Source organism: Myxine glutinosa, chromosome 10 (assembly GCF_964187855.1).
Source record: "Myxine glutinosa chromosome 10, kmMyxGlut1.1, whole genome shotgun sequence".
NCBI lineage: Eukaryota > Metazoa > Chordata > Myxini > Myxiniformes > Myxinidae > Myxine > Myxine glutinosa.
Genome location: NC_136270.1, coordinates 52,252,196 through 52,276,321, shown reverse-complemented (window position 1 = coordinate 52,276,321; position 24,126 = coordinate 52,252,196). Strand labels below are relative to the sequence as shown.

Genomic DNA, 24,126 nt, shown 5'->3' with positions numbered 1-24,126 from the left:
CTTCCGTGTGCCTAGATACACCCACACACCAGATTAGAAGTTGGTACTTCGCTTATTTTTCAAGATATTTCACTCACAAGGTTCAGACATATATATGGTGGTGGCCATCTTGGATTTTGACGTGGCTATCCAATTTTCAATCGCGTTCTTCCTAATGCCGAGATACACCCACACACCAAATTAGAAGTTGGTACTTTGCTTATTTTTCAAGATATTCATCTCAAGTTTCAGACATAAATGGCGGCGGCCATCTTGGCTTTTGACGTGGCGGCCTGATTTTAAACAGCGTTCTTCCTTGTGCCTAGATACACCCACACACCAGATTGGACGTCGGTACTTCGCTTATTTTTCGAGATATTTCGCTCACAAGTTTCAGACATATATATGGTGGCGGCCATCTTGGACTTTGACGTGGCGACCCAATTTTCAATAGCCTTCGTCCTTATGCCGAGCTACACCCACACACCAAATTAGAAGTTGGTACTTCGCTTATTTTTCAAGATATTCATCTCACAAGGTTCAGACATACATGGCGGCTGCCATCTTGGATTTTGACGTGGCGACCCAATTTTCAACAGCGTTCCTCCTTATGGTGAGATACACCCACACACCAAATTAGAAGTTGGTACTTCGCTTATTTTTCAAGATATGCAGGTTACAAGTTTCAGACATACATGGCGGCGGCCATCTTGGATTTTGACGTGGGTTGCACCCACACACCAAATTCGAATGCGGTCCTTCGCTTACGCACGCACACACGCCCGCACGCATGCACACACGCCCGCACGGACGGACGGACACACGGACGGAGGGGGAAAGCCATAGTCCCCCTTTCGCTCCGCTGAGCGACGGGGGACAAAAACGATATATAGTAGAATATCTCAAAAAGTTGTGGACTGATTCGGACGGAACCTGGTGGAGAGATTGGGTGTGTGACAAGACCAAATGAAGATTTGATGCGCAAGATTGGAGGTCACGTCTTTTCGAAGCTGTCCATACGCTCACGCTTACGAAGTTAAGTAATTTTTCACAATTGTGTTTTTGTCGAAACTGTATCTATCTTTCGGTGTATGTACCTCTAGTGCAGGGGTCGGCAACCTTTTTGACATGAAGTGCCAGTTTGAAATGTTCTTGTTAATTAGTGTGCCATATCAACATTACGTTTAACATTAAGTTTAATTTTGACACCACATCAAAAAAATATTTCCAACAGACATGGAATTTTATTCCATCCATATCGGCTACATGCATAGCAACAACATTTTAAAGAAACATTTACCGAACATCTACCGAACCTGAACCGCTTCACTGCAATTCCTGTGGGAAATGTGAGCGGGAGGCCGTACCGTCAATCAAACTAAACAAGCATTCTGAGTATTGCACTGCAATACATGTCCCCTACCGGCATTGGTAGCACTGTCATAGAAGACTGCATTATGACTCACCGCACTCCAAATTATAGTCCGGAAAACTGTTGAGGAAATTCCCAAAGTTCAAAGTGCCATAACTTTGTCAAAAATGATCTAAACGTCGTGAAGTTGGAACTTGATCTGTAACTTGTCATGACGAAACCATGTACCAAGTTTGAAATCATTAGCATTAAGAGTTTAGAAAAAAAAGTCCGGAAAGCTGTTCTTTGCGTGACGGACTGACGGATCGACAGACTGACAGACGGAGGGATGGAGTGCAAACCGATAGTCCCCTACGGTGTACACCGGTAGGGGACTAATAAGACAGGCCGCGTGTTACGAGAAAAACTACTACCCCCATTTTCCTTACTACCACCCCATAAAAAACTCAAAATAATGACGAGATCAATATTAAAACGCAGAAGGCAGCCTGAATGATAACAAAGAGTGGAGATGCAACCGCTGACCACCGGATGTTAACAGCACAGCCGCTCTTACAGCACCTCAGGTTGCCGCGAACGGCATATCAGAAGGCACCAAGCCTGCATCTCCTGTTTTATATCTGCGATTATTATACAATTCAGAATAATGATGATTAATAATATTAAAACTCAGAAACCAGTCCAAATAATAATAATGAGTGGAGATGCAGCCTCGGACCATCTGCTGTGAACAACACCACTGTTCTTACAGCACATCCGGTTGCCGCGAATATTGTGTTTGAATGCGCCAGGCCGGCATCTCATGTTGTGCATCTTTGATTATTATTCCAGTAATAGAATTTGGAATTGGAATGGTGACTCTGCTCTGATCCATCTACCTCATCACCCTGCACAATCACACCGGGATACTGTTATAGTGCAACACGCACAACAGCCAATGGCTGTTCAATAGGTGATTTGGCATGCAGCGGAGAGGGCACTGCTTTCGCCAGTGCGCCAATGACTACGCTGCCGCGTGCCAATGGTGGCACGCGTGCCTAAGGTTGCCGACCCCTGCTCTAGTGTGTCTTTAGTAAGATTCTCGGTGTTAATTTTTCATACATGTATACAAAATCGTCGGTTAATTCGTGTTGCGTATTTTGAGGACGAGTAGGCTACCGTGTCTACCGACCTTGAAGCTTTGTTTTTCTCTCAGCGGTCCGTCGATTGCGCTGCAATTACTTTCGTTCTCTGTTTTTGTCCCAGTCTTTCACCCCATACTTCCTTGTTTAAAATATAAACTCAAAAAAAATAAAATAAAATAAATTTCCTTCTCTGTTCTTATTCGTTGTTCTTATTTGTTCGTTCGTTCTTCGATCACGTGTTTCACCCCCTTTTCCATTTCCCCAGATAGTTTTCACTGCTCAATTTAAAAATGTTTAAACTTTCCCCTGAAGAACTGTATTCTGTCGTATATTATAACACCTTTCTCTTCTTCTTCTATGAAAGGATGCTTTCGACTTGCTCACCAAATCTATTCATTCCAAAAAAAAATTCCATCTCTTACAGTTCCTCTTTTCTACATTCCCGAAACTCTCCTGCACTCCACCCCTCCTTCAGCGTCCTTAAACGTATTGTTGCGGTTTTGAGAACCCACACAAGTAACATCATTAAAGGTTAATGGTTGCACCCCATAGGTCGGCCACATGTAGGTCACCTTAGGACGTTAGTTATTTCATAGTATGTGTTTAGGATAAGGCCCTTCCCAATAGTTGCATCTGCGTTGTGTAAAACAAATAAGAGTAGGCCCATCCGTCCATTTTGCAGCTTCCCTCCAAGCGACGCCATTAAGTGCTGCCCTGTCTGTACTCCATCGCCCTCGCAGTTTGTTACGCATTGGGCCGGCAGCGTTAGCTGCCAGTTGCTTGCTCGAACCAGCCAAAAAGCCACGAAGTAAGGCCCTAAAAGGGGGCGGAGCGCAAGGGTGGGGGTGCGGCCACGTCAAGCAGCCATCAAGGCGGAGCCGGTAAGCCCTCACCAGCCAACCAGGGCTCGAGTGAGATCACCTGACAGGGTGTGGCTGGACATTCCAGAGGGTTCGCTGGGCGTGGCAATATAACCCCTTGTGCGAGGCCCCCACCTCAGTTATGAGCGGGGAGAGAGAGAGAGGCGCTTGACCTGATCGGAGTTGAGTTACGGGAGAGACGCTTGAGTAGTTACGAGAGGGAGAGACGCGCGGTGACAAGCCTTGATTGATTGATTGCGCTTTACAAAGGGCGGGCGCGCGGCACGCATTGCCGAGGACTGCAGCGTCAAGGAGGACATTGGGGAAGTGGCGCGTCGTTCGTAACAATACCGGGCGCGCGTATAAAGGCACCGGTACAAGTATTACGTACGCCAAATCTAATCGCCAGCTTACCTTTCCCTGATATATAATTGTCCGCATCGCGCCTACGCCACGGGGAGAGCTGCCTGCCGTATTCCACCTTCCGCATGGTACGAGTCGGGGACCGGACGAGCTGTGGACCCTTGAACTCTATTTAACACCGACCGGAAGGAACGTGATAGCTCCGGATCGCGTCGGCTAGTAAAAAGGACAAGGGGTTTAATCCCCCTTTGATAAGGGGAAGGCCGACGTTTTGAGATCTGCAACAATTGGTGTCAGGAGTGGGATTTGGAACCGAAGTGCGCCTAACGCACTCAAAATTACGAGCGGCCGAAATTTTAATTAAACATCCAAATTAAATCGTGCCATGGATAGCCAAGGCGGTCGGATGCCGGTGGGGATAGATGAGGAGGAATTGGAGTCAACCCAGGACACCTAGGAAGAATTGGGACAATTGGAAGAAATGGAGGATGCAGTTAATGAGGATGCAGCAGTAGGGGTTGCAAGCGAACAAAATGGCAGCGCCTCGCACGTGGCAGCGAGAGCCGAGCCCGCAGCACCAGTGAATATGGACCTTTTTATGGCGCAAATGATGGGGTATATGGAAAAGATGGCTGAGAAATCCACCAGGGAAATGGAACAAATGATGGAAAAGAATAGTGAGCGAATGGAAAACAGAGAGGGAGAGCAATTGGAAAATCAAATTGGGGGGTTAGACAGCAAATTGGGGGGATTAGAAAGCAAATTGGGGGGCAATTGGAGGACGTGGGTGGCCAAATGAAGGACGGGTTAACGGGGTTGGAAAACAGGATGGCCACCCAAGAGAACCAGATGGAAGGAATAAAGGACAGGTTAATGGGGTTAGAAAACAAGATGGGAGGCGAATTGAGGGAAATGGGGGATAAATCCGCCCGGGAAATAAAACAAATGGGGGATCAGATTGAGGAGGTAAAAAACAGGCTGGAAAGCAAATTGGACGCCCAAAAGAATGAATGGGAACAAATGAGAGTGGCATCTAAGAGGGAAATGGAAGAAATGGGGGAGGATATAAGGTGCGGGGTGAGTGAAGAGGTCGCGGGGGTACGCGACGAGGTAAAGCAGTGTGAGGAGCGTGTGGAGAAAGAGGTGAGAAAGAGTACGGCTAGGTTACAGGGGGGTATAGAGGAGTTGACGCGGGAAGTAGAGAAGCTGACAACAACACACAACAACAGGCATTTTAAGGCCATTTTCCCTGCAAGAGCGGGGGTTAGCCTTGCGGTCTCCATGACAATGTTCTCCATTTTGCCCTATTTTCTGCATCTCCCCTTGTTAACCCCCTTGCCCGCATTTCTTCTTCGACCATCTTTAGCCAAGTCTTTCTCGGTCTTCCCCGTCCACTACTTCCTTCTACATTCATTTCCATCACTCTTCTCAAACAGTCACTTTCATCCTTCCTCAACACATGACCAAACCATCTCAACCTGTTTCTCTTCACAGCATCCATCACATGCTCTATTCCCATCATCTTTCGTAATTCAGCATTTGTCTTCCTCTCTCTCAACGATACTCCACACATCCACCGAACCATTCGCATTTCCACCCTTTCCAGCCTTCGTTGCTGCTCTACGTTCATTACCCATGTCTCACTCCCATAAATCATAACACTTCTCACACATGCAGCATACACCTTTCCCTTCAGCTTCAACGACACTCCCCTCCTCGTCAGCACGCCACTCAGTTCCCGAAACTTCTTCCATGCACATCTCACTCGAGCAACCGTTGCCGAGTCTGATCCACCTTCTCCATTCAGCATGTCTCCTTGGTAACAAAATGTTTTCACACCTTCCAGCTTCACGCCATCTCCAAGATCCAACTCAACATTTCCTCCATCTGCAGCTCACTCTGTGCACACCTTACACTTGAATGTAGATGCCACACTGGTTAATGACCCTCTCAAACCACTACATTTTTGATGAACCCACTCAGCGCACATTGTACATTGAATGGAATTCACTCCGACACCCTTCCTGCACACAGCACACGGCACTTCCCAGTTATATTCACCTCACCACATGCTTTACCACTAGCCATCACCTTCGTTTTTCCAATATTCACCTTCAGACCTTTTGTCTCCATACATTCCTTCCACTTGTTCATCTTCTCCTTCAGTCCATCCATACTTTCTGCAATCAACACCAGATCATCTGCATACAACAACTCCCACGGTAAACCCTCCTTTACGTTCTGAGCCAGCACCTCCATCACAGCTACAAATAGTAGTGGACTTAGTACCGACCCCTGATGCACTCCCACCTTGACCTCAAACTCACCACTGTTCCCGTCCTTCGTCCTTACAGCTGTGCGTGCTCTTTTGTACATTGCCATCACTACTCTGATCAACCATTCCTCCACTCCTAACTTCCTCAATGCCCATGTCACTACTTCACGTGGAACCCGATCGAATGCTTTCTCCAAATCAACAAACCCAAGAAACAACTTCTTCCTCTTCTCCATGTACAGGGTGACCCAAAAAAACCTCCCACATTTCAAATGTAAATGAAAAAAAAATGGTTAAAGATAATCAAGATATTATTTGCACACATGAAACTTCATTCAATACAGTTTTTATTCATCATGTTTTAAAGATGACATCCTCCAAATGGTGGCCGTCATTGTCTATACACGCTTGGAGGTGATTTCTGAAGGCTGCCATGGCTCGACGGGTCATGTCGGGTGGAACAGCGGCTATCTCCTGCTGAATAGCAACCTTAAGGGCTTCAAGAGTTTGGGGTCGATGAGTATACACTCGTGATTTAAGGTAGCCCCACAGAAAAAAATCACAAGGGGCGAGGTCAGGGGAACGGGCCGGCCACCCAAAATTGCCACGCAACGAGATCACCCGATCAGGAAACATTTCCCTCAGCACTTGCAATGATCTTCGAGCTGTGTGTGCCGCAGCTCCATCTTGCTGAAACCACACATCGAGTTCTTAAAGCTCAAGGTGTTCGAGTTGTGGCCTTAGAAAGTTTTCGAGCATATCAATGTAACGGTCAGAAGTTACGATAACAGTTACACCACCGTCTTCAAAGAAATAAGGACCCACGATGCCAACATCGGCAACAGCACACCACACAGTCACTCGATCAGAGTGCAACGGTCTTTCGTGTAGCATGTGAGGGTAGTCTACAGACCAATAACAAAAATTTTGTTTGTTTACAGAGCCACTCAAATGAAAATGAGCTTCGTCACTGCACAAGAGAACAGCATCTTCCGGAACACGTTGCAGAATGTTCTCGCACAACTCCCTGCGGCTTATCCAGTCTCTAGCATTGAGTTCTTGCACAACCGTCATTTTGTATGAATGGAAGTGGAGGTCTTTGTGTAAGATTCTCCTTGCAGTTTCCCGGGATATCCCTTCAGCTAAACCATGCTTCCGCGCAGAACGTCTCGGAGACTGCACAACAGATCGCCTCAATGCTTCAATATTCTCAGGCGTACGAGCGCTCCTAGGTCGACCAGGTGATTTTCTTTTTAAAGCCGAGCCTGTTGCCCTGAAATTCTCAACCCACTGCAAGATGGTTTTCAGATCTGGAACGTTTTGATTCCGTGGAATACTGAAACGTCTTCGAAAGGCCCTCTGCATGGCGATCACGGAACGGTTGTTTGTGAAGAACGCTTCGACAGCGAACGCACGGTGTGCTCCCGACCACGCCATGTTGGCGACTGAGGACGGTTGGGGTTGGGCTACCAACAGACCCTAGCCCTGCCCCTCCCGCTACACTACTGCCAGTGCTACAGCCTTTCGAAATGTGGGAGTTTTTTTTGGGTCACCCTGTACTTCTCCTGCAACTGCCTCACAATAAAAAGCGCGTCTGTCGTTCCTCTTCCTGGCATAAATCCAAACTGCATTTCGTCAATCTTCACTTTCTTCCTTATCCTCCTCTCCAACACTCTGTCCAATACCTTCATTCCATGCTCCAATAACTTTATCACTCGATAAGAGCCACAGTCCAGAGGGTCACCTTTCCCCTTGTATAGAGGGACGAGGGTACTCAGTTCCCAATCCACTGGAATGCGGCCTTCTTTCACCACCAGATTGCAGATCTCTGTCATTCTCTCCACACCCCAATTTCCCGCTGCCTTCAACATATCTCCCACAACTCCTGTCGGCCCTCATGCTTTTCTACTCTTCATTGCTTTTATCGCTTCCTCAACTTCCTTCTCGGTTATCTTCTCTGCCGATCCTAAAACTGGGTTACTGTCTATGTTGCCATCCCATTCATTCTCTGCATTCAACAGTATTTCCATATATCTCTTCCATCTTCCTTTAATTCCATCTGGCTCCACAACGATTTGTCCCACTTCATCCTTCAAGCAACTCACCCCCATCACATCACACCTCTCTTTCGCTATCTGCTTTGCAATCCTGAAACCACTCTCTGACCCTCTTCCGAATCCAAGCGTTCTCTGAACATTTTCCTGCATGCCTCCTGCGCCTTTGCTACCTCTTTCTTTGCAGCCTTCTTGGCTGCCTTATAACTTTCATGCTCTGCTTTTTCTGCCCCCGTCCCCTTCGCCTTCTGCCACTCCTTGAACTTCTTCCTCTTCTCGTCAATCCTCTTTCCAAAGTCATCATCCAACCCGCATGTTTCCGAGTGTCTCGATGGTCCATTTGTCCATCCACATACCTCACCAATGGCTCCCAACAGACTATCTTTCATTGACAACCAACCACTTTCAAGCTCAACCACATCATCCTCTACAATACTCAGCCTCTCTTTTAATGCCTCCCTCACTGTCACCTCTTTCAACCTCCACACCTTCATTCTCGGTTGGTACTTCACCCGCCGAGCTCTCCTCGCACCTTTCACTCTTATGTCGCAGACAACCAAGTGGTGCTGTGAAACAGCCTCCTCCCCCGGGATCACCTTTGTGTCCCAGAGGTGCCCCCTATCTCGCGTACGCACTAGCAGGTAAGTCAACGGTTGTCGTCGACCCACCTGACGTGTATGTAACAAGCTTATTATCCTGTTTCTGGAACTGAGTATTACAAATCAACAAATCAGCTCCATCTGCAAACTCCAAAATCCTTTCACCTTCTCTATTTCTCACACCATATCCATAACGCCCATGAACTCCCTCAAAACCGTCCATACTCCTTCCCACATGTCCATTTAGGTCTCCTCCAACCACAACAACTTCCTCATCTTTCACGTTTTCCATCAGCTTCTCGATAGCACACCAGAACTTGTCCTTCTCTTCATCACTCCGACCAACCTGCGGAGCATATGCCGAGATGACGTTCACCAAGAGCTTTCCAATCATCATTTTCACCATCATCAACCTTTCACTCACTCTAGTCACACTCACCACACTGTCTACAAACTCCTCAGAAAACAGGACACCAACACCAGTCACTCCCTGCCTACCCTTCACCATTCTCACACCACTTCCCTTCCATCTCGTCTCCTGCACACAAGATATGTCCACTCTTCTTCTGACCAATACTTCCACCACTTCTCCTGATCTCCCTGTCATTGTCCCTACATTCCATGTCCCAAACCTCAGAAACCGATCTCCACGTTGGGCATCAGACATTTCGTCGTCATAAATGGAATGATTTCCACCCTTGCTTCGATCAGGTTCCCCACCTTGAGTTTTGACGAGAGGGAGTGGGGTCCCCCACGGGGTACTTCGGGCTGTACCCTGCCCAAAGTAGAGAAGCTGACGGTGGGACAAAAAGAGTTAGGGGAGCAAGAGGGTAAGAACACGGCCGTGATAGGGGGGCTGAAATCAGCACGAAAGGAAACAAAGAAGGAATTAATAGCGACAAAGAAGGAATGTCAGATGGTACACGAGGAGCTGACAAAGAGGTTGGATGAGGTGGTAGAGACGTTGGGGGCGAGAGAACGAGAAATCAGGAACCATATAGAGATGACCAAGGTGGCCTTCGAAGAAGAAATTGTGGGGGCGCACCGGGAAATAGAGGGGGTGAAACAAAAGTTGGAGGAGGTAGAAGAAGGGGTGATTGAAATTAAAAAGAGACGAAGGGAAACTAAGAATGAAATAAAGGAAGATGTGATGGAATTTGTACAAGGTCTGTGCTCACATCGTGATGACGTACTTGCTAATCAAACAAGCGTTACGCCTAGGTCCCCCGTCGGGGAAGTGATGTGAGTTGACAAAGTGGAACACGCAGAAAACATGCTATGATATTTCGCTCACAAGGGTCAGACATACATGGAGGCGGCCATCTTGGATTTGGACGTGGCGACCCAATTTTCAATAGCGTTCTTCCTTATGCTTAGATACACCCACACACCAGCAGGTACTTCGCTTATTTTTCAAGATATTTCGCTCACAAGGTTCAGACATATATATGGTGGCGGCCGTCCTGGATTTTGACGTGGCGACCCACTTTACAATAGCGGTCTTCCTTATGCCGAGATACACCCACACACCAAATTAGAAGTTGGTACTTCGCTTATCTTTCAAGATATTATTCTCACAAGATTCAGACATACGTGGCGGCGGCCATCTTGGATTTTGACGTGGCGACCCAATTTTAAACAGCGTTCTTCCGTGTGCCTAGATACACCCACACACCAGATTAGAAGTTGGTACTTCGCTTATTTTTCGAGATATTTCTCTCACAAGGTTCAGACATATATATGGTGGTGGCCATCTTGGATTTTGACGTGGCGACCCAATTTTCAATAGCGTTCTTCATTATGGCGAGATACACCCACACACCATATTAGAAGTTGGTACTTCGCTTACTTTTCAAGATATTTCGCTCACAAGGTTGACATATATATGGTGGCGGCCATCTTGGATTTTGACGTGGCGACCCAATTTTCAATAGCCTTCTTCCTTATGGCGAGATACACACACACACCAAATTAGAAGTTGGTACTTCGCTTATTTTTCAAGATATTCATCTCACAAGGTTCGGACATACATCGCGGTGGCCATCTTGGATTTTGACGTGGCGACCCCATAGATACACCCACACACCAGATTAGAAGTTGGTACTTCGCTTATTTTTCGAGATATTTCTCTCACAAGGTTCAGACATATATATGGTGGCGGCCATCTTGGATTTTGACGTGGCGACCCAATTTTCAATAGCGTTCGTCCTTATGCCTAGATACACCCACACACCAGATTAGAAGTTGGTACTTCGCTTATTTTTCAAGATATGCAGGTTACAAGGTTCAGACATACATGGCATCAGACATACATGGCGGCGGCCATCTTGGATTTTGACGTGGCGACCCAATTTTAAACAGCGTTCTTGCTTTTGCCTAGATACACCCACACACCAGATTAGAAGTTGGTACTTTGCTTATTTTTCAAGATATTCATCTCAAGTTTCAGACATAAATGGCGGCGGCCATCTTGGCTTTTGACGTGGCGACCCAATTTTCAATTTCATTCTTCCTTATGCCTAGATACACCCACACACCAGATTAGAAGTTGGTACTTCGCTTATTTTTCAAGATATGCAGGTTACAAGGTTCAGACATACATGGCATCAGACATACATGGCGGCGGCCATCTTGGATTTTGACGTGGCGACCCAATTTTAAACAGCGTTCTTGCTTTTGCCTAGATACACCCACACACCAGATTAGAAGTTGGTACTTTGCTTATTTTTCAAGATATTCATCTCAAGTTTCAGACATAAATGGCGGCGGCCATCTTGGCTTTTGACGTGGTGGCCTGATTTTAAACAGCGTTCTTCATTGTGCCTAGATACACCCACACACCAGATTAGACGTCGGTACTTCGCTTATTTTTCGAGATATTTCGCTCACAAGTTTCAGACATATATATGGTGGCGGCCATCTTGGACTTTGACGTGGCGACCCAATTTTCAATAGCCTTCTTCCTTATGGTGAGATACACCCACACACCAAATTAGAAGTTGGTACTTCGCTTATTTTTCAAGATATGCAGGTTACAAAGTTCAGACATACATGGCATCAGACATACATGGCGGCGGCCATCTTGGATTTTGACGTGGGTTGCACCCACACACCAAATTCGAACGCGGTCCTTCGCTTACGCACGCACGCCCGCACGCACACACCCACGCCCGCACGGACGGACGGACACACGGACGGAGGGGAAAGCCATAGTCCCCCTTTCGCTCCGCTGAGCGACGGGGGACAATAAAGAGTTTGCAGGTGGTGGAGGAGGAGCAAAGAGGAAGAAGCGCTGAGGTGAGTGGCGATATGGTCGGAAATGTATATGGTGTGAGGGGAGGTTCAGTGAGCTTGGGGGTTGGTATAGACCTGGGCGTTCGTGAGAGGCCAATGGTAAGGTGTGCGACTGGTCCGGAGTGTGTGGAGAGAGAGTGTGCGCAGGGATGTCCGACCATGGGGAGTGTGAGAGGTGTTGGTGAGCCGGGGTGTGCGAGTATGGAGTGGGTAGCGGGTTGCGACCCAAGCATTGACACCGACAGGGGTAATCTTTAGAGGGATGGGGGACGCACGCAAGCCCCCCAGGAATAGTGTACTGTGGGGGCCCGAACGGTTCGGCCCCGTGTCAATTCCGCAGGGAGCGACGCACGGGGTCCGGCCTTCGGGCGGCCATGAGGTTCCACTCGCGCCGTATGACGGCAAGAGTCTCTGCTCGTGTGCAATACAAAATTTGTACACTATGTTATAAATCATTGTGTGGAACGGGATTTCCAAAGGAGGCGAGTTTGGTGAGAAGAGCGGGGTGCCAGACCGTATCGAAGGCACGTGATATGTCAAGGGAGACAGCTCTGATTTCCTGTTTGGCATTGAGGACCTCCATCCATTGTTGAGACAGCAGAAGCAGCATGTCCAGAGTAGAGTGACCTGGTCTGCAACCAAATTGATGATCAGAGATCAAGCCATTGGAGAAGAGGAAAGATTTCATATCCGAAGCAATGATGGATTCCATGACTTTGCTGATAATTTGGAGCAGGCTGATTGGTCTGTAGTTGCAAGGATCTGTTTTTGCACCTTTTTTGTGTAAAGCAGTGATGTTTGCTGATTTCCAGGATGCTGGCAGATGACCTTGAGCAAAAGATAGGGTGAAAAGTACAGAGAGAGGGTGAGATAGAGCGGCAGAGCAGGATTTTAGGACCCGTGGGCTGATGCCGTCTGGTCCAGTTGCAGACTCAGAGTCGAGGTTTGACAAAAACTCCTCCACCTTGTCAGGAGAGAAGGACACAGAGTCCAGGAGCAGTTGGGTTTGACTGGGAAAGGTGGGAACAGAGAGAGATGGGTTTGGGACTAAGGCTTTTGAGGCAAACACAGAGTTGAGGCATTCGGCTTTGTCACGTGCGATGTCAACTGTGTGGCCATTTGAGGTAAGGGAGGGGATGGAGGGGGAACAAACACCAGAAACGGATTTCACCAGACACCACCAGGATTTGGAGGAAGGAGACAGGTTTGAGAGTTCATTCTTGAGTGAGGAGAGATCGTGCTTCCTGGCACTCCTGAGGGTAGACACACACTTGTTCCGAGCTTGGTGGAAGGAACTGAGATTGCCTTCAGTTGGATTAGCCTTCCAAGAGGCAAAGGCAAGTTGTTTCAGGGCAACTGCCTCACCACAAGATTCAGTGTACCATGGACGGGAGGAAGGGTAAGACAACTGAAGACGAGATGGGATAAATCTGTGCATGAGAGAGAGCAGTTTGCTTTGGAAGAATTCCCAGGAAGAATTGATGTCAGAGGCAGTGGAGATGGGAGACCAATCCAGACGATTGATGGCTGCTTGAAGACCGTCCCAGTCGGCCTGAGTGAAATGTCAGACTCGTCGACGCTGAGGAGGCTCTCCGAGAATGGCCAGAGAGATGCCCACTTTGACAAGCACATGATCAGAAGAACCGATTGGAGCAGAAGAAGAGCAGCAGACATTAGCAGGGAAGTTTGTCATAACCAAGTCTAGAAGAGAAGATACTCCATTGGCTGAGATCCGGGTCGGGAAATTGACAGATTGTGTCAATCCCAGTGAGTCACAGAAGTCCTTTGCTGAGGTGCCATGACTGGTGAGAGAGGAACCCACACCCAACCAGGTGGCATGATGACAGTTGAAGTCACCACATATGAGGAGATTCAGTTATTTAATTTTTAAGTGATTCTTCACCATTGAGAGATCGGGCAACAACAACAACAGGCATTTTAAGGCCATTTTCCCTGCGAGAGCCGGGGTTACCCTTGCGGGCCGGGCCCCATGACAATCTTTTCCATTTGCCCGATTTTCAGCATCTCCCCTTGTTAACCCCCTTGCCCGCATTTCTTCTTCCACCACCTTTGGCCAAGTCTTTCCTGGTCTTCCCCATCCTCTACTTCCTTCCACATTCATTTCCATCACTCTTCTCAACCAGTCACTTCCATCCTTCTTCAACACATGACCAAACCATCTCAACATGTTTCTCTTCACAGCATCCATCACAGGCTCTATTCCCATCATCTTTCGCAATTCATCATTTGTCTTCCTCTCTCTCAGCGATACTCCGCACATCCATCGAACCATTCGCATTTCCACAACTCCTGTGGGCCCTCCCGCTTTTCTACTCTTCATTGCTTTTATCGCTTCGCATTGCTTTTATTGCTTTTATCGAATGATCACGGTGTGTACCCCAATTTAGAATAGGGACACCGTATCCCTGCGCATCGTAAGAGGCGACCAAGGGTTGGCGTCAGGAAGGGCATCCGACCATAAAAACATTGCCTCAATCAGGGAACCATGATCGTCATGGGACCGCAAGGCTAACCCCCGCTTCAGCGGGGAAAATGGCCTTAAAACGATCATTCATTCATTCATTCATTGCTTTTATCACTTTCTCAACTTCCTTCTCGGTTATCTTCTCTGCCGGTCCTAAAACTGGGTTACTCTCTATGTTGCCATCCCATTCATTCTCTGCATTCAACAGTATTTCCATATATCTCTTCCATCTTCCATTAATTCCATCTGGGTCCACAACAATTTGTCCCACTTCATCCTTCAAGCAACTCACCCCCATCCCATCGCACGTCTATTTCGCGATCTGCTTTGCAATCCTGAATACCGCTCTGACCCTCTTCCGAATCCAAGCGTCCTCTGAACATTTTCCTGCATGCCTCCTGCGCCTTTGCTACCTCTTTCTTTGCAGCCTTCTTGGCTGCCTTATAGCTTTCATGCTCTCCTTTTTCTGCACCCGTACCCTTCGCCTTCTGCCACTCCTTGAACTTCTTCCTCTTCTCGTCAATCCTCTTTCCAAATTCATCATCCCACCCGCATGTTTCCGAGTTTCGATGGTCCTTTTAGTCCATCCACATACTTCACCAAAGGCTCCCAACAGACTCTCTTTCATTGACATCCAAACACTTTCAAGCTCAACCACATCATCCTCTGCCATACTCAGCCTCTCTTACTGTCACCTTTTTCAACCTCCACACCTTCATTCTCGGTTGGTACTTCACCCGCCGAGCTCTCCTCGCACCTTTCACCCTTATGTCGCAGACAACCAAGTGGTGCTGTGAAACAGCCTCCTCCCCCGGGTCACCTTTGTGTCCCAGAGGTGCCCCCTATCTCGCCTACGCACCATCAGGTAATCAACGGTTGTCGGTTGTCGTCGACCCACCTGACGTGTATGTAACAAGCTTATTATCCTCTTTCAGGAACTGAGCATTACAAATCAACAAACCAGCTCCATCAGCAAACTCCAAAATCCTTTCACCTTCTCCATTCCGCACACCATATCCGTAACCCCCATGAACTTCCTCAAAACCGTCTCTACTCCTTCCTACATGTCCATTGAGGACTCCTCCTACCATAACAACTTCCTCATCTTTCACGTTTTCCATCAGCTTCTCTATCGCACACCAGAACTTGTCCTTCTCTTCATCGCTCCGACCAACCTGCGGATCATATCCCGAGATGACGATCACCAAGAGCTTTCCAATCATCATTTTCACCATCATCAACCTTGCACTCACTCTAGTCACACTCACCACACTGTCTACAAACTCCTCAGAAAACAGGACACCAACACCATGCATGCCTTCGGGCACCCTTGCCACACAAACTTGTATTTCTGTCCCTGCCTACCCTTCACCATTCTCACACCACTTCCCTTCCATCTCGTCTCCTGCACACAACATATGTCCACTCTTCTTCTGACCAATACTTCCACCACTTCTCTTGATCTCCCTGTCATTGTCCCTACATTCCATGTCCCAAACCTCAGAAACCGATCTCCACGTAAGGCATCAGACGTTTCGTCGTCATAAATGGAGTGCTTTCCACCCTTGCTTCGATCGGGTTCCCCACCTTGAGCTTTGACGAGAGGGAGTGAGGTCCCCGACGGGGTACTTCGGGCTGTACCCTGCCCATATGTAATTGTAATTGTTTGTCATAGTTCCCTTTTTGTGGCAATGTTTTTATGGCCGGATGCCCTTCCTGACGCCAACCCTTTTAGTCGCCTCTTACGACATGCAGGGATATGGTGGTACTATTCTAAACTGGGGTACACACCGGAAATCGGGATTGAGATCACTGGGATTCACCGGGAGGAATGACTGAGAATCAGTGTCAATGAGAGATAGGGCGAAAAGCAATATATAACATGATATTTAAAAAAGTTATGGACAAGTTATGACTAAACTTGGGGGGTGAGTTTGTTCAGCGACAAGAACAAGCTGATTCGATTTTAGTTCAGGTCTGAATCCAGATCCGGCTTATCAATGGGATACAAAACATAGACTGTTCAGCCTGGCAGAGGTATGCGCTCTACTGAGTGTCGTTCTAGTTTTTTTTTCTGCAACACATCCTTTAAAGGTCCACAGAATCAGAAATTCATGTTTCGTTTATTGAAAAAAAATATGGCTTCAATTATCAATTAATCATTGATTTTTTTATTCATTAAATATCTTCAAACAAAGATTTTAGTTCTTTTGGGGGTTTTGGTATGCTCGATTGTCCCCGCCCCCAAAAACCCCAATGGGATTATGTCATTATCACGTGATCCGCTATTTCTTCTTCAGAACACTTTTCTTTCCGGAATCGTGCTTGTGTGCGGCCTAAATACGCTTTATACATCGAAACACCAAAATTTCATCATCGACTAAAACAAGATTGAAGCGATTCAGAGCAGACGCAATCCCTACGAAGATTAGAGATCATTTTAATCAAATATAAAAGAAGAAAAAGGACAGGAAAAGCATCCGAAACTGAGAGTAAGTCGCGTACTGTTGCCCGGCAGATGTACAGTCATGTTCAATCAGCGTCATTTAAACTATTGTACACCACATACTCTCTACATATACATTGAGGATAGCCCCATACAGTACGGTAATAAGCCACGTCACTGGAATCAACAATTGTATACCCTTTTGCTTTTAATTTAGCGCATTTCTCATCACTGCAATAATTAGAGAAGTGTTACATTAAGCACCACTGAACTCCACATTTACCACGTTATATATCTATGATTTACCACTTACCAGTTGAAGCAAGTTGTGCGACCATTATTTTTTGCATGCTGAGATAATCGTACTGCTGATGACGTCACACAGGACGCAATGACCATGGAGGTTTTCTGGCATCTTTAGTGGCGGCACCAGCCATGTTGGCTTTTTTACTTTAACACCTAAAAAAATATTAGAATTAAAAACCATGTTCATTTCTTTGTTTATTACTTTTTAACGACGACCATTATCCCACTTTTCTTGTAGGGTCAGCTGAGGGAAGCTTAGCCCGCGTCTTCACGAACCTGCTGGCCAGGCTTGACATTCAACTAGTGCAGGCAGGAATTTGGAAGTTGGCCATGGTTGCTGGCGATAGCTCAACTACTCTTCGCAAAGGACACCATGGGATCCTTAGCGTCCGCCAACGAATGCTGGCAGATGGGACGCCATTTAACGCCCATCTGAGGGACGGCACACACATTGATGAATCTCCCTGCCTGTGAAACACCAGGCTGACAGTTTATAGCTAGGTCGGGAATCGAACCAAGGTTAGACAGCTAAGAGGTGAGTGTGCGTACCTCTAGTCTAGGCCATCCTGCCAGCCCTTCTTTGTTTATTACTTACAAATCAATATCATCAAATAAAATGTAAAAAATTACTCTGTGGACCTTTAAGTCCTGATATAAAAAGTGACCTTTGCACTGTTGATGGATATCCTTTAAAGGATATTATATTCAAGTATTGCTCATCCGGGTTACGCGAGCAGAAGGGTCCCCAAGCTCAGCTCTAGTTCTGAAAAATAAAATCTGCTGAATCTTTGCAGGAACTGCCCAGGACGTGGACCAATCCATAAGGATCGTGTACCATAACCTGCCAACACAGGCATGTGAGAAGAGCTGGCTTTAAATAATTTCTGACTAGTCTTGATAAAGGAAGTCAAAGGTGATGCAAAAAAGTTTTTTTGTTTTGTTTTTTTTCATCTTCCAGTCCTGGGTTTATCAATTGCGGATTTTGTTTCTCTTTACTTGTTGATTGAGCTTCGGATAGCACAACCTTCAAAATCAAGTGATGCGAGCCATTTCACTCAATGTTTTTCCTTATTTATGCAAAAACAACTCTTCTGGCAATCTTCCACTGAAATTTTAGCCATTTTGATTTAAGCTAACAGTTAATCCTTAATCCTCATTCTCTCATCCAACTAAAAATTCCATCTACTTTCTTTTTAACTTTCAGCATGATTACCTGTCCTCTGTCATCTTGCTCTTACACGAGCCGATACTTTGAACACAATAAAAACAAACAAGCAAGACGATCATACGTGCACTGGAAAAGGTGAGAAATTACAAACTACAGTCAATCATTTTTGTATTTTACAGCAGACTGTTTATTGCAGCAAGGATTCATAGCATTTCAGATTAGGCATCAGACCAGAGGGCATGCGATGTTACCTCGTATTGTTCCTCGGTGCCTTCAAACGGGACTGGAGAACTGTAGGGGAAGACAATAAAGCAAAGTGAAGTGATTAAACAGAAATTAACTGTAAAGTAAATAAGAACAACATCCACCAACAGTGAAACAAAAAATATATGTAAAAAAGGTTCTGTAGCTGAATCCATATTAAAACGAGAAGGGCACTCCACTCGGGAGAGCGCATATCTCCACTCGGCTGATTAGTTCACATTTTGTATCCCACTGATAGGACAGATGTGGATTCGGACGTGAACCCAAATTTCATCAGCTTGTTTTTATCACCGAACCAACTAATTGACCAAGATTTATCACAACTCCTCCACAACTCTTAAAGAAAATCGTACTTTATATCATTTTTGGCCCCATCTCTCAATGATTAATCGAAAAATTACAAAATTATCACATCCGGATTCAGACCTTCACTAAAATTGAATCAATTTGTCCTAGTCAAACACAACCTGTCCAACAAGTTTCGTCCGAATCCGTCTACAACTTTTTGAGATATCGTGCTAAATATTGTTTTTGCCCTCTCCCTCAATGGAGAAGAATCATTTCAAAAATTATAGAGTCTGGATCTTCACCAAAATCTAATCAATTAGTCCTTATCAATCACCCAACCTGACCACCAAATTTCATCCGAATCTGTCCATAACTTTTTCAGATATCCTGCACACAAACAAAGACATCATGCAGAATCCCTAAACCAAATTTGACCTTTAAAAGTAATTGACAGTTGAATTCAATGACAAAATATGCAAATCCACTTCAAATTTCAAGTCAATCAGATGAAAATTGAGGAGTGTAGACATTTCACCTGGAAGTTATTGACCTTTGGCCTATGTTGACCTTTTGGCCTATGCCAACCTCAAAAATAATTGGTGGTTGAATTCAGTGACCTGATATGCAAATCCTTTTCAAATTTTAATTCAGTCAGATGAAAATTTAGGATTTTAGAAATTGGACAAGGTTGATGATATTTGGCCGATGTTGACCTTTTGACCTCAAGTAAATAGGCTTCATCCTTATGACCAACTCGACCTACCAATTGGTGAAGTTTTGTGAAGATCGGTTTAAAATCCCGATCTGTAGGCGATTGAGATACAGACAGACATAACACACGCGGCCAACCAATGTACTTGAAGAATCTTTAATTTTCACAAGTAACAAACAGACAGGGGGAAAAACATAACTTCCATCCATTACAGATGGCTGAGGTAACTAGAACAGCACTTGAGAGAGTGCATACCTCCACCAGGCTGAACAGTTGACCTTTTGTTTCCCACTGACAGGCCAGATCTGCATCTAGACCTAGATAAGACCATCTAGCCACATTTCCAAGCAGCTGGCTTTCATAGCCAGTGGCCGACTGGGCATGCACTGTCGTAAGAAGTCCTTCCTTGGCACAACTGAGCTCCTAACCACATACAAAGCTTTCATTTGCAGCTTGATGGAGTACTGCTCTCCCCTCTGGGATAGTAGTCCCGCCTCACACCGAGCTCGGCTTCACGCTGTTGAAACCAAAGCTTTCAGAATCATTGGTAGCTCCTACGATGAAGCTGATTCTGAGGGTCTTTCACTCTCTCTCACCGCAGGCAGGTTGGTGGTTGTTCTATCTTCTACCGACTTCTCTCCGGCCTTGCATCCCTTGCTCTGTCTCCCAAATATTTCTGCAGGATGCACAAGAACTGCCAGCAGCCCTCTTCTGGTGAAACTGCCAAAATCAGGACTCTCTGCTCACCTTCACTTTCATTCCTCTTTTCTCTCACCTCTGGAACAAACTCCCACTCTCTTAAATCCCACTCCTCCCTCCACCATCTCATATCACACCCCATCCAAAACCTTGATCTTTTCTACCCATGTTAATCCACCCCAAGCCCACTTCCTTCAAATTCCCTGTTTTCTTTTGTGAAAGTCCCTGCAGTGTCCATTTTTTCATCCAGCGTACCATGCCCCAGCACCCTCTCTTCCACAGATCTCCTGATTTCCCTGTTCCCTCCTGTTGTTGTGCATCTCTTTCTCTCCCCCTCATCTCCTGCTCCCTGGATTATATTGCTACGGTTTTGAGATTGGCACATATTGATCATGAAAGGTTAAAGGGTTGCCCCCCATAGTTAGTCCACGAGCAATGTAGTGAAATTATACCAAGGTGAACCCAGGGTGTGCTCGCTACGGAAGGGGCGTCTATAAGACCCGGGACAACCGGGGTGCGCGGACACTCCAGCGGAACTCACTGTGACATAGTCCTGTAGTTTGAATGGTATGTACGCCCCTAAATGCTGCGCTGACAGTCCTCTCTGTAGGACCATTGTTATATTGAATCAACCATTGCTGCAAATGAAATGCTCTGATTTTAATGCCTGTTGCATGCATGTATTCTTACAGGATGTACTACAGATCTAAATGATATTAAACCTACCCAGAGGTCAAGTCGTGTCTGAGCTTGATTTTCACGACATTTAATATCATTTAGATCGCCGGAATGGCTGACCACAAGATGATCGTGGTACCGATTCTCGGAGCCGACCCTCAAGCTGAGGGATCAGCATCGGAGTTCGCTCACTGGCTCAACACGCTGGAGAATTACTTTGCTGCTCACGAAACAGAGCCCACCGCTGCGATAAAGCTGTCCGTGTTACAGTCGAAGGTTTATCACACCGTTTTCCGGAACATTTCTCGATTTGGGACGTACGCTACGGCTCTAGCCGAGCTGAAGCGCCTCTACGTAAAGACACGGAGCGTTGTGCACGGCCGGCATCAACTCTCTCAGCGGCGACAGCAACCATCTGAATCGATCGATCGCTTCGCGCAGGAGTTGCGCTACCTGTTGGCAGACTGCGTGCAGGACGTCCGGACCCACGAGCAAGTGCAGGACGACTTGCTCCGAGATTCATTCATCTCCGGAATTAATTCTGGAGTCTTGCGGCTCCGACTCTTGGGGGTCGCGGATCTGACATTTACAGAAGCACTACGGCTGGCACGCGTATACACAGATGCCCGAGAACAATTGACCGCATATGATCACCCACGAGTCGTGGCGGGGACCTCGGAACTCGCGCGACCTGAGAGGGCTACCGCCGAGGATACGGAGGGGGACCCGACCACCACTATGGCCGAGTCTCTGGGAGCTCCTGAAGCAGACTCCGCTTCCGGCCTCACTGCTGCCGCCGCTGCCCGGCCACGGCCTGACCGGTATGCAAAATGTTATTTTTGTGGAAATCGGCAGCACCCTCGCTCTGAATGCCCGGCCCGGGAGGCGACATGCCACCTGTGCTCCACCAAGGGCCATTTTGCAAAGGTCTGCAGGAAGGCCGCTCGGGGCACGCGTCCCCGCGCGACCTTGAATGGGCTCATCGCGGAGCCAACGGATCAAGCGCCGGACGGGGCGCCTCACTCGGCTTTGAAGAGCCGCTCTCCTTCTCGCGGGCCTCTGGCTACACGCCCGACCTTGGTGAGATACACTGGGCCGCCGAAACAAATGGCGCGAACGCGACCGCTCACAGCGCGACCGACCTTGACTGGCGTTCGAACGCCTACTTCAAACAAGCGACATGCTCCTGCTTTGGAAACTCCTCTCGAAGTGCGGCAAACGCAGCACGTGACTCGAGCCCCATCTGACGGCAGCTTTTACGAATTACATGCACCCACTTTGGCATATGAAACTGCAGACGGCAGAGATCTTTCTCACGTGACGCGAGCGCCATCTGGCGGCGGCTCTTACGAATTACATGCACCCACTTTGGCATATGGATCTGCAGACGGCAGAGATCTTTCTCACGTGGCTCGAGCGCCATCTGGCGGCTGCTCTTACGACCAACACACACCCACTCTGGCGAATGAAACTGCTGATGAGCCAACTGACTTCAATGCTCCTGCTGAGGCCCAACCTGCCGACGCTGCCCGAAGGATTGCAGCCGGCGTGGGATCCACCCGCGAGGCGCGATCTTCTCGCCCGGCCGGTACTATACCTGCCGGGTCTGCCGGCCTTGCGCAGGCCATCATTCCGCTCACGGTCGCGGGCGTTTTTGCGCAAGCTTTGATTGACACGGGGTCCACGGATAGTTTTATCGATCAGCGACTCATGCTTCAACATGGGTGGCCGGTTCTCGGGACAACCCGCCGGATCTTCATGGCCTCTCAGGGACTTCGGTTGAGCACAAAAGGGGCGTGTCGATTGAAACTTGTGATAAAGGGACGCACGTTCCCGGACGTGTATCTCATGGTATTACCGGCCTTATGCGCTGACGTTCTGTTAGGACTTGATTTCCTTAAGCGGCATGGACGTTTGGAAATAGACTTCGGAGGGCCGGACACGCTCGCTGTGTGCGCCCTCGCTCAAATGGACATGGAGCCACTCTCACTGTTCCCCAACCTGACCACTGATTGTACCCCTGTAGCCGTCAAATCGCGGCGCTACTCTCGCGCGGACGCGCACTTCATTGCGGAAGAAACGGCCCTGCTCTTAAAGGACGGTATCATAGAACACAGTAGGTCACCGTGGCGGGCCCAAGTCTTAGTGGTGCGGAGTGAGGCCCACCGCCGGCGTATGGTAATCGACTATTCGCAGACGATTAATCGTTTTACACAGCTGGATGCCTACCCCTTACCGGGGATGGACGCCCTGGTACGCCAGGTGGCCCTGTATTCCGTTTATAGCACTCTCGATCTGCGTAGTGCGTATCATCAAGTCCCCATCTCTAGGGCTGATCGCGTCTTTACAGCCTTTGAATCGGGTCAGCGGTTGTACCAGTTCACGAGACTTCCCTTTGGGGTAACGAACGGCGTCGCTTGTTTTCAGAGAGCTATGGATGACCTCGTTGCGGAGGAGAATTTGACCGATGTCTTTGTCTATCTGGACAATCTTACGGTTTGTGGGTATGACCAGGAGCATCACGACGCTAATCTGAAACGCTTCCTCGAGGTCGCGCGGAAATATCGCCTAACCATGAATGCGGCTAAGTGTCGATACTCTCTACGCACGGTAGACCTTTTGGGGTACACCGTGACCCATGGCTCCGTCTCTCCGGATAAGGAGCGTCTGCGCCCTTTGCTCGATATGGCTCCGCCTAGCGATCGGGCTTCGCTGAAACGCGCTCTAGGGCTGTTCGCCCACTACTCCAAGTGGGTGCAAAATTTCTCCGCGAAGCTCCGCCCCCTCGTGGCCTGCGACACTTTCCCCATGGGCCCGGCCGCCCTGGCGGCCTTCGAGGGCCTTAAAGTCGACATCGCTTGCGCCGCTGTCGCGACGATTGACGAGAGTGCCTCTTTCGTTTTGGAGAGTGATGCCTCGGATCATGCGATAGCGGTGACTCTCTCCCAAGGAGGCCGCCCTGTGGCTTTCTTCTCGCGGACTCTCACCTCCGCCGAGCGGAGGCATTCGTCTGTCGAAAAGGAAGCGTACGCGATCGTCGAATCAATTCGGCGATGGCGGCCGTATCTGCTTGGGCGGAGTTTCCAAATCGTCACGGACCAACAGAGTGTTGCGTTTATGTACGACACCTTACATGCTCAGCGCATTAAGAATGAGAAAA

The 24,126-nt window shown here is 47.7% G+C and overlaps 1 protein-coding gene across 2 annotated transcripts in view; it reads right to left on the bottom strand.

Moving 5' to 3' along the window:
• ZC3H7A (zinc finger CCCH-type containing 7A) overlaps window positions 1–24,126 on the bottom strand; it is a 147,257-nt gene that overhangs the window by 109,037 nt on the left and 14,094 nt on the right. For both annotated transcript variants that reach the window (XM_068127650.2, XM_068127651.2), the window contains exon 3: window positions 18,577–18,616. In XM_068127650.2, coding sequence (XP_067983751.2) covers window positions 18,577–18,616 — 40 coding nt within the window. The remainder of the gene's footprint in view (window positions 1–18,576; window positions 18,617–24,126) is intronic.